Raw genomic sequence first — 10,912 nt, 5'->3', positions numbered from 1 at the left:
AGGAAGGCGTTCTTAATGTTAACGTCAACATGCTTATCAGATTGTAAATCCTCCATCCTGGTCCTTCCTGTAGACGGATCATACTGTATCAGATGGTAAATCCTGGTTAATCCTGGTAAATCCTGGTAAATCCTGGTAAATCCTGGTTAATCCTGGTAAATCCTGGTTAATCCTGGTAATCCTGGTAAATCCTGGTAATCCTGGTTAATCCTGGTAAATCCTGGTAAATCCTGGTAAATCCTGGTAAATCCTGGTTAATCCTGGTAAATCCTGGTAAATCCTGGTAAATCCTGGTTCATCCTGGTAAATCCTGGTTAATCCTGGTAAACCCTCCATCCTGGCCCTTCCTGTAGACGTAACTCAGAAAGGAAAAGCATCAGCGGGGGCGTGTAACGATCCTCCACGTGTTTAGTGTTGCCTTCGTAGAGAGAGAGAGAGAGAGAGAGAGAGAGAGAGAGAGAGAGACAGAGAGAGAGAGAGAGAGAGAGAGAGAGAGAGAGACAGAGAGAGAGAGAGAGAGAGAGAGAGAGAGAGAGAGGAGAGAGACAGAAGAGGAAACACATCCTCTAGCTACCTTCTCAAGAGATTGCATCAATAAAGTCTGCCTAGCCACTCCTTCCTCTTTTGCTCTGTCCTCCTCCTCCTCGCTCTCTCCGTCTCAGAAGCACAGGGCGGCCCCGACAGACGCAGAGGCAGGTAAGTCAAACCTTCCCTTAAAAACTTCCCTACCTATCTATTAAATAAATATATCTTATCACAAAACCGTAAATACCAACATGTATTTGTGAAATGGAAATGGTTTCTATGTGTTGTTTTTGTAATGGCTCTCAGCAGCGGTCAGTGAAAACTGATAAGTTATCAGAGAACACAGAGTTGCAGTGAGTTGGCAGAAGTCAGCGTTCCCATTGTGCTGGAAGTAGACCCGGAGGCATGAAAGTGAAGGTGTGTTGCAAGGCAGGATGGGAGGGGGGGGGGGGGGAGGCTGTATTGGAGGAGGTGAGGGTGTGTTGGAGCGTGGTTCAGGGTGTGTTGTAATTTACTAATTCCTAGGAAGGTGGCAAGGTATGTCTGATAAGCATGGACAGGCCCAGAGAGAGAGAGAGAGGAGAGAGAGAGAGAGAGAGAGAGAGAGAGAGAGAGAGAGAGAGACAGACAGAGAGAGAGAGAGGGGAGAGAGAGAGAGAGAGGAGGGGAGAGAGAGAGAGAGAGAGAGAGAGAGAGAGAGAGAGATACAGAGAGAGAAGAGAGAGATACAGAGGGGAAGAGAGAGAGAGAGAGAGAGAGAGAGAGAGAGAGAGAGACAGAGAGACAGAGGAGAGAGAGAGAGAGAGAGAGAGAGAGAGACGAGAGAGCGAGAGAGAGAGAGAGAGAGAGAGAGAGAGAGACGGAGAGAGAGAGAGAGAGAGAAAGACGGAGAGAGAGAGAGAGAGAGATTAGTATTAGCGGCGTCCCACTGGACACAGACATCAGTTCAACGTCTAGTCAGGATTTACATTGGGTTGAGATTTAGGTTCAAAGGTTAAAAAGCGACTAAATGCCCCGACCTGGATGACTTTCTGCAAATCCAATCAGTTTTCCACATTGATTCAACGTGATCACTGGTTGAAATGATGTGGAAATAACATGGATTCAGATTCAAACTGTTTTTCCCCCAATGGTGTGTGTGTGTGTGTGTGTGTGTGTGTGTGTGTGTGTGTGTGTGTGTGTAGGACAATAGTGTCTGATGTGTGTAGACAGGCCCAGAGAGAGAGAGAGTGTAGGCATGAACCACAGGTTGTGGTGAGCCGACCTCATGTTGTGGTTGTGCTGAGCCGACCTCATGTAAGTCGTTCTGGATAAGAGCGTCTGCTAAATGACTTAAATGTTAAATGTTAATGTTGTGGTGAGCCGACCCTCAGGTTGTGGTGAGCCGACCCTCAGGTTGTGGTGAGCCGACCCTCAGGTTGTGCCGAGCCGACCCTCAGGTTGTAGTGAGCCGACCCTCAGGTTGTGCTGAGTCGACCCTCAGGTTGTGGTTGTGCTGAGCCGACCCTCAGGTTGTGGTGAGCCGACCCTCAGGTTGTGGTGAGCCGACCCTCAGGTTGTGGTGAGCCGACCCTCGGGTTGTGGTGAGCCGACCCTCAAGTTGTGGTGAGCCGACCCTCAGGTTGTGGTGAGCCGACCCTCAAGTTGTGGTGAGCCGACCCTCGGGTTGCGGTGAGCCGACCCTCGGGTTGCGGTGAGCCGACCCTCAGGTTGCGGTGAGCCGACCCTCAGGTTGTGGTGAGCCGAACCTCGGGTTGCGGTGAGCCGACCCTCAAGTTGTGGTGAGCCGACCCTCAGGTTGTGGTGAGCCGACCCTCAGGTTGTGGTGAGCCGAACCTCGGGTTGTGGTTGTGGTGAGCCGAACCTCGGGTTGTGGTTGTGGTGAGCCGACCCTCAGGTTGTGGTGAGCCGACCCTCAGGTTGTGGTGAGCCGAACCTCGGGTTGTGGTTGTGGTGAGCCGACCCTCAGGTTGTGGTGAGCCGACCCTCAGGTTGTGGTGAGCCGACCCTCAGGTTGTGGTGAGCCGAACCTCGGGTTGTGGTTGTGGTGAGCCGAACCTCGGGTTGTGGTTGTGGTGAGCCGACCCTCAGGTTGTGGTGAGCCGACCCTCGGGTTGTGCCGAGCCGACCCTCGGGTTGTGCCGAGCCGACCCTCGGGTTGCGCCGAGCCGACCCTCAGGCTGTGGTTGCGATGACTTCAGGGTGGGATCGTCCTCATTCCTTTTTCACCCAACACATCCCTGACTCACTCACTGTGCATTTCCTCCTGAATGTACCGGGAAGCATGTGGTTTTGACATGTTTAAACCCTCTCCAGACAGGTTTCTCAGACCCAGACTAAAGCCCGGTCCTGGAATAAACACCCTTTCAATGGCAAGTCTCCATTTAGAAACATTGTTTTTCCGTGACAAGGTTTAATCTGGATTTGGGAATCCGGGTCTCTGAGTAAATATATTTCGAACATCAAACGTATATTAAATGTAATAGCACCTGTATATTTCAACACATTACCAGAAGGATTGTTTACCCAGACCCAGCTGGACACGTTGGACGAGGCAGTAAAACCAGTCCCGCAGGCTGTCAGTCACAGAACAGTGACACGAATACAATGTTACACGGTCCTGTAGTCTAGCTAATCTGACTCCTCCCTGTAGTCTAGCTAGTCTGACTCCTCCCTGTAGTCTAGCTAATCTGACTCCTCCCTGTAGTCTAGCTAGTCTGACTCCTCCCTGTAGTCTAGCTAATCTGACTCCTCCCTGTAGTCTAGCTAGTCTGTCTCCTCCCTGTAGTCTAGCTAGTCTGTCTCCTCTCTGTAGTCTAGCTAGTCTGACTCCTCCCTGTAGTCTAGCTAGTCTGACTCCTCCCTGTAGTCTAGCTAGTCTGTCTCCACAGGTCTCCTCCCTGTAGTCTAGCTAGTCTGACTCCTCCCTGTAGTCTAGCTAGTCTGACTCCTCCCTGTAGTCTAGCTAGTCTGTCTCCTCCCTGTAGTCTAGCTAGTCTGTCTCCTCCCTGTAGTCTAGCTAGTCTGTCTCCACAGGTCTCCTCCCTGTAGTCTAGCTAGTCTGACTCCTCCCTGTAGTCTAGCTAGTCTGACTCCTCCCTGTAGTCTAGCTAGTCTGACTCCTCCCTGTAGTCTAGCTAGTCTGACTCCTCCCTGTAGTCTAGCTAGTCTGACTCCTCCCTGTAGTCTAGCTAGTCTGACTCCTCCCTGTAGTCTAGCTAATCTGACTCCTCCCTGTAGTCTAGCTAATCTGACTCCTCCCTGTAGTCTAGCTAGTCTGTCTCCTCCCTGTAGTCTAGCTAGTCTGTCTCCACAGGTCTCCTCCCTGTAGTCTAGCTAGTCTGACTCCTCCCTGTAGTCTAGCTAGTCTGACTCCTCCCTGTAGTCTAGCTAGTCTGACTCCTCCCTGTAGTCTAGCTAGTCTGACTCCTCCCTGTAGTCTAGCTAGTCTGACTCCTCCCTGTAGTCTAGCTAGTCTGACTCCTCCCTGTAGTCTAGCTAGTCTGACTCCTCCCTGTAGTCTAGCTAGTCTGACTCCTCCCTGTAGTCTAGCTAGTCTGACTCCTCCCTGTAGTCTAGCTAGTCTGACTCCTCCCTGTAGTCTAGCTAGTCTGACTCCTCCCTGTAGTCTAGCTAGTCTGACCTCCTCCCTGTAGTCTAGCTAGTCTGACTCCTCCCTGTAGTCTAGCTAGTCTGACTCCTCCCTGTAGTCTAGCTAGTCTGACTCCTCCCTGTAGTCTAGCTAGTCTGACTCCTCCCTGTAGTCTAGCTAGTCTGACTCCTCCCTGTAGTCTAGCTAGTCTGACTCCTCCCTGTAGTCTAGCTAGTCTGACTCCTCCCTGTAGTCCTAGCTAGTCTGCCTCCTCCCTGTAGTCTAGCTAATCTGACTCCTCCCTGTAGTCTAGCTAGTCTGACTCCTCCCTGTAGTCTAGCTAGTCTGACTCCTCCCTGTAGTCTAGCTAGTCTGTCTCCTCCCTGTAGTCTAGCTAGTCTGACTCCTCCCTGTAGTCTAGCTAGTCTGTCTCCACAGGTCTCCTCCCTGTAGTCTAGCTAGTCTGTCTCCTCCCTGTAGTCTAGCTAGTCTGACTCCTCCCTGTAGTCTAGCTAGTCTGACTCCTCCCTGTAGTCTAGCTAGTCTGACTCCTCCCTGTAGTCTAGCTAGTCTGACTCCTCCCTGTAGTCTAGCTAGTCTGACTCCTCCCTGTAGTCTAGCTAGTCTGTCTCCTCCCTGTAGTCTAGCTAGTCTGACTCCTCCCTGTAGTCTAGATAGTCTGTCTCCTCCCTGTAGTCTAGCTAGTCTGACTCCTCCCTGTAGTCTAGCTAGTCTGTCTCCTCCCTGTAGTCTAGCTAGTCTGTCTCCTCCCTGTAGTCTAGCTAGTCTGACTCCTCCCTGTAGTCTAGCTAGTCTGTCTCCTCCTGTAGTCTAGCTAGTCTGACTCCTCCCTGTAGTCTAGCTAGTCTGACTCCTCCCTGTAGTCTAGCTAGTCTGACTCCTCCCTGTAGTCTAGCTAGTCTGACTCCTCCCTGTAGTCTAGCTAGTCTGACTCCTCCCTGTAATCTAGCTAGTCTGACTCCTCCCTGTAGTCTAGCTAGTCTGACTCCTCCCTGTAGTCTAGCTAGTCTGACTCCTCCCTGTAGTCTAGCTAGTCTGACTCCTCCCTGTAGTCTAGCTAGTCTGACTCCTCCCTGTAATCTAGCTAGTCTGACTCCTCCCTGTAGTCTAGCTAGTCTGACTCCTCCCTGTAGTCTAGCTAGTCTGACTCCTCCCTGTAGTCTAGCTAGTCTGACTCCTCCCTGTAGTCTAGCTAGTCTGTCTCCTCCCTGTAGTCTAGCTAGTCTGACTCCTCCCTGTAGTCTAGCTAGTCTGACTCCTCCCTGTAGTCTAGCTAGTCTGTCTCCTCCCTGTAGTCTAGCTAGTCTGTCTCCTCCCTGTAGTCTAGCTAGTCTGACTCCTCCCTGTAGTCTAGCTAGTCTGACTCCTCCCTGTAGTCTAGCTAGTCTGTCTCCACAGGTCTCCTCCCTGTAGTCTAGCTAGTCTGTCTCCACAGGTCTCCTCCCTGTAGTCTAGCTAGTCTGTCTCCTCCCTGTAGTCTAGCTAGTCTGACTCCTCCCTGTAGTCTAGCTAGTCTGTCTCCACACTAACATATCTCCATGCTGTCTGTCTCCACAGGTCTCCTCCCTGCAGCTCCAGGTGTATATCTTCCTATCTGAGCCACTATGAACGTTGTGAACAGCAGCCAGTGGTTCCTGAGCCAGCCGTCTCCCAGCCCAGCGGGACCCAGTAAAGGACTGGGCTGTACTGATACCTGGCAGGCAGAGACGGGCCGTATCGCTCAGATGATAATCACCATACTCATCTTCCTGGTGAGTCTCTAGTCTAGAGACTCATTCTAGTTCAGTCCGCTTCAATCCAGTTACTGCTGTCCAGGTTTTCGTTCCAGCACACTTGATTCAAAAATCGGCTTTAATCATGACCGTGCCATGGTGAATTAGTGGGGGTTAGTGCTGGGCTGGAACAAGACCGTGCCATGGTGAATTAGTGGGGGTTAGTGCTGGGCTGGAACAAGACCATGCCATGGTGAATTAGTGGGGGTTAGTGCTGGGCTGGAACAAGACCATGCCATGTTGAATCAGGGGGTTAGTGCTGGGCTGGAACAAGACCATGCCACGGTGAATCAGTGGGGGTTAGTGCTGGGCTGGAACAAGACCATGCCATGTTGAATCAGTGGGGGTTAGTGCTGGGCTGGAACAAGACCATGCCATGGTGAATCAGTGGGGGTTAGTGCTGGGCTGGAACAAGACCATGCCATGGTGAATCAGGGGGGTTAGTGCTGGGCTGGAACAAGACCATGCCATGGTGAATCAGTGGGGGTTAGTGCTGGGCTGGAACAAGACCATGCCATGGTGAATCAGGGGGGTTAGTGCTGGGCTGGAACAATACCATGCCATGGTGAATCAGTGGGGGTTAGTGCTGGGCTGGAACAAGACCATGCCATGGTGAATCAGTGGGGGTTAGTGCTGGGCTGGAACAAGACCATGCCATGGTGAATCAGTGGGGGTTAGTGCTGGGCTGGAACAAGACCATGCCATGGTGAATCAGTGGGGGTTAGTGCTGGGCTGGAACAAGACCATGCCATGGTGAATCAGCTGGGTTAGTGCTGGGCTGGAACAAGACCATGCCACGGTGAATCAGGGGGGTTAGTGCTGGGCTGGAACAAGACCATGCCATGGTGAATCAGGGGGTTAGTGTTGGGCTGGAACAAGACCATGCCATGGTGAATCAGTGGGGGTTAGTGCTGGGCTGGAACAAGACCATGCCATATTGAATCAGTGGGGGTTAGTGCTGGGCTGGAACAAGACCATGCCATGTTGAATCAGTGGGGGTTAGTGCTGGGCTGGAACAAGACCATGCCATGGTGAATCAGTGCGGGTTAGTGCTGGGCTGGAACAAGACCATGACATGGTGAATCAGGGGGTTAGTGCTGGGCTGGAACAAGACCATGCCATCGTGAATCGGGGGGGTTAGTGCTGGGCTGGAACAAGACCATGCCATGTTGAATCAGGTCTGTTAGTGCTGGGCTGGCAACAAGACCATTCCCACTTGGCATAGCTCCAGTTCTTGAGGTTCCTGCAGAGTCTTGCTGGTTTATGACATCACTTCCTCTTATCTGTCCCCAGGTGGGCGTGTCCTTGAACAGCCTAGTGGTGTATGCGTTGGCCTGGCGTGGGCGTGGCCGCCTGACGAGGCGCGGCAGCTTGGGCGTCGGGGAGACGCGCGGCGCCAGCAGCTTCCGCGTCTACGTCGTGAACCTGGCGTTGGCTGACCTGGTTCTCCTCCTCCGCACCCCGCTGATGCTGGCGTACCTGGCCGACGGCTGTAGCTGGCCCATGGGGAAAGTAGCCTGCCGCCTTGTGGTATTCCTGAGAGGCCTGGGGCTATACGCCGCAGCCTTCCTGCTGTGTGCCGTGGCTGTGGAGAGATGCCTGTGTCTCCTCAGACCGGTCTGGTCCAGTCTGAAGCGTCCTCGTTGGGCCGTTCCCCTTGTGTGCGGTCTTCTCTGGGGGCTTGCTGCTACCCTGGCTGCCCCTTACCTCCACACCGCAGACCTGCTGGAGATCAACGGTACTACCCAGTGTCTGGAGAGCATGGGGTACAGCACGGGGTTGTTTGTGACAGAGACGGTCGCTGGGTTCCTCCTGCCTTTGACGGTGTTCCTGGCGAGTAACGTAGCCGTGCTGTGGACCGCCGGGAAAGCAGGTGGCGCAGGACCGACCTCTCCGACCACCTCTCCTTCCTCCTCCTCCTTTTCGGCGACTGCGAGACAGATGGCCAGGCTGTACCGGGTCCTCTTCCTCACCATGCTCCTCTTCCTCTCCTGCTGGGTCCCTTACTTTACCTGCCGCTTCCTGCGGGCGCTGGCCGCAGGGCGACCTGACCGGGCGGGACTGTACCGGGCGTCATTCACGGGGGCATACGTCTCTCTGTTCCTGGTGTACCTGAAGAGCTCCCTGAACCCTGTCCTCTACGTGTTCGCTGCACGAGGCCTGGGGCGTACTGTCCGCGCATCGCTCCCCTCCACCATCGAGAGAGTCTTCAACGATGACTTTTCTGACTCCAGGAGTAGACGGACCCTAAGGAGGGAGGATTCACAGATCTAGTGCCCTAAAAAAAAGCCCCGTCAGGGACCTTTACATATGGGAGATTCACAGATCTAGTGCTGGGACCTTGCAATTTTACTAGCAGACTGTAGAGATCTACTGTGACTGCTGGCCAACATGAACTCAGACGTTACAGCTTGCTTCAGCCCTATCTGGACTACATGGACTACATTATTAGGACTGTATTGCATTATCTTAGGCTGGGTGGCAGGCTTGCTTCAGCCCTATCTGGACTACATTATTAGGACTATATTGCATTATCTTAGGCTGGGTGGCAGGCTCGCTTCAGCCCTGTCTGGACTACATGGACTACATTATTAGGACTGTATTGCATTATCTTAGGCTGGGTGGCAGGCTTGCTTCAGCCCTATCTGGACTACATTATTAGGACTATATTGCATTATCTTAGGCTGGGTGGCAGGCTCGCTTCAGCCCTATCTGGACTACATGGACTACATTATTAGGACTATATTGCATTACCTTAGGCTGGGTTGCAGGCTTGCTTCAGCCCTATCTGGACTACATTATTAGGACTATACTGCATTATCTTAGGCTGGGTTGCAGGCTCGCTTCAGCCCTGTCTGGACTACATTATTAGGACTATACTGCATTATCTTAGGCTGGGTGGCAGGCTTACTTCAGCCCTATCTGGACTACATGGACTACATTATTAGGACTATACTGCATTATCTTAGGCTGGGTGGAAGGCTCGCTTCAGCCCATTGACGTCATCAGACCTGGACTTTCGGGGATTTAGCCCCGAGTCTTGGTGTAAAACAAGCTCGGCTGCACTGCATTACACACTGCAAAGAACACTCCAAACATGAGGCCTGCCCTGCCTTTTCAGTGCTGCCTAAAACAACCACTTCTGTGCTGCCTAAAACAACCACTTCTGTGTACGGTGGCCCTTTAGGAGCACTAGCGGGGGGGCCAATGCCCCTGTGACAACAATTTTGGACCCCCTTTGTGCCCCCCCTAAATGTGGAGTATGAAATCATTTTTACATAACACATTTCTGCTGTCGTTCTTTTTGTTTCCATCCGTTATTAGACAGTGGCAACGAGGATGATTATGAACATGGTCTTTTGCCTGCTAATGCAGTGAAGAAAACGATATGACAACAATAACATCTAATGTAACTGGCCCCTAACAGTACAACTGGCCCCTAACAGTACAACTGGCCCCTAACAGGCCCCTCTAACAGTACAACTGGCCCCTCTAACAGTACAACTGGCCCCTCTAACAGTACACCTGGCCCCCTCTAACAGTACAACTGGCCCCCTCTAACAGTACAACTGGCCCCCTCTAACAGTACAACTGGCCCCTCTAACAGTACAACTGGCCCCTCTAACAGTACAACTGGCCCCCTCTAACAGTACAACTGGCCCCCTCTAACAGTACAACTGGCCCCCTCTAACAGTACAACTGGCCCCTCTAACAGTACAACTGGCCCCCTCTAACAGTACAACTGGCCCCCTCTAACAGTACAACTGGCCCCCTCTAACAGTACAACTGGCCCCCCTCTAACAGAACAACTGGCCCCTAACAGTACAACTGGCCCCTCTAACAGTACAACTGGCCCCTCTAACAGAACAACTGGCCCCCTCTAACAGTACAACTGGCCCCCTCTAACAGAACAACTGGCACCCTCTAACAGAACAACTGGCCCCCTCTAACAGTACAACTGGCCCCTAACAGTACAACTGGCCCCTCTAACAGTACAACTGGCCCCTCTAACAGTACAACTGGCCCCCTCTAACAGAACAACTGGCCCCTCTAACAGTACAACTGGCCCCCTCTAACAGTACAACTGGCCCCCTCTAACAGTACAACTGGCCCCTCTAACAGTACAACTGGCCCCTCTAACAGTACAACTGGCCCCCTCTAACAGTACAACTGGCCCCCTCTAACAGTACAACTGGCCCCCTCTAACAGTACAACTGGCCCCCCTCTAACAGAACAACTGGCCCCTAACAGTACAACTGGCCCCTCTAACAGTACAACTGGCCCCTCTAACAGAACAACTGGCCCCCTCTAACAGTACAACTGGCCCCCTCTAACAGAACAACTGGCACCCTCTAACAGAACAACTGGCCCCTCTCTAACAGTACAACTGGCCCCTAACAGTACAACTGGCCCCTCTAACAGTACAACTGGCCCCCTCTAACAGAACAACTGGCCCCTCTAACAGTACAACTGGCCCCTCTAACAGTACAACTGGCCCCTCTAACAGTACAACTGGCCCCTCTAACAGAACAACTGGCCCCTCTAACAGAACAACTGGCCCCTCTAACAGTACAACTGGCCCCTCTAACAGTACAACTGGCCCCTCTAACAGTACAACTGGCCCCTCTAACAGTACACCTGGCCCCTCTAACAGTACAACTGGCCCCTCTAACAGTACAACTGGCCCCTCAACTGGCACCCTCTAACAGTACACCTGGCCCCTCTAACAGTACAACTGGCCCCTCTAACAGGCCCCTCTAACAGTACAACTGGCCCCTCTAACAGTACAACAGGCCCCTCTAACAGTACAACTGGCCCCCTCTAACAGTACACCTGGCCCCTCTAACAGGACAACTGGCCCCTCTAACAGTACAACTGGCCCCTCTAACAGTTCAACTGGCCCCTCTAACAGTTCAACTGGCCCCCTCTAACAGTACAACTGGCCCCTCTAACAGTACAACTGGCCCCTCTAGAACCAAGCAAGGGGGGGGGCAGAACCAAG

General features: G+C 52.6%; 1 protein-coding gene across 5 annotated transcripts; it reads left to right on the top strand.

Moving 5' to 3' along the window:
* Window positions 1–611: 611 nt before the first annotated feature.
* Window positions 612–9,194, top strand: LOC115181191 (C5a anaphylatoxin chemotactic receptor 1). Of its 5 annotated transcripts, XM_029743228.1 has the most exons (5): window positions 641–696; window positions 832–942; window positions 2,842–2,897; window positions 5,696–5,889; window positions 7,204–9,194. In XM_029743228.1, exons 4-5 carry the CDS (start codon window positions 5,743–5,745, stop codon window positions 8,182–8,184), a joined length of 1,128 nt encoding a protein of 375 aa, XP_029599088.1. In that variant the 5' UTR covers window positions 641–696; window positions 832–942; window positions 2,842–2,897; window positions 5,696–5,742; the 3' UTR covers window positions 8,185–9,194. The 5 variants fall into 5 exon arrangements, with proteins under 5 accessions (XP_029599089.1, XP_029599085.1, XP_029599088.1 ...); XM_029743229.1 differs by lacking the exons at window positions 832–942; window positions 2,842–2,897 and having other exon boundaries at window positions 612–696; window positions 7,204–8,200; window positions 8,244–9,194; XM_029743226.1 differs by lacking the exon at window positions 2,842–2,897.
* Window positions 9,195–10,912: the final 1,718 nt, after the last annotated feature.

The sequence above is a fragment of the Salmo trutta genome, unplaced genomic scaffold (assembly GCF_901001165.1).
Source record: "Salmo trutta unplaced genomic scaffold, fSalTru1.1, whole genome shotgun sequence".
Taxonomy (NCBI): domain Eukaryota; kingdom Metazoa; phylum Chordata; class Actinopteri; order Salmoniformes; family Salmonidae; genus Salmo; species Salmo trutta.
This window is presented reverse-complemented; position numbering and strand designations above follow the sequence as displayed.

What these genes read in the sequence shown, in the direction of transcription:
- LOC115181191 (XM_029743229.1), top strand. Translation starts at nt 5,743, where the DNA reads ATGAACGTTGTGAACAGCAGCCAGTGGTTCCTGAGCCAGCCGTCTCCC. An exon ending in TCACCATACTCATCTTCCTG is followed by an intron (nt 5,890 to 7,203) that starts GTGAGTCTCTAG and finishes ATCTGTCCCCAG; the next exon opens with GTGGGCGTGTCCTTGAACAG.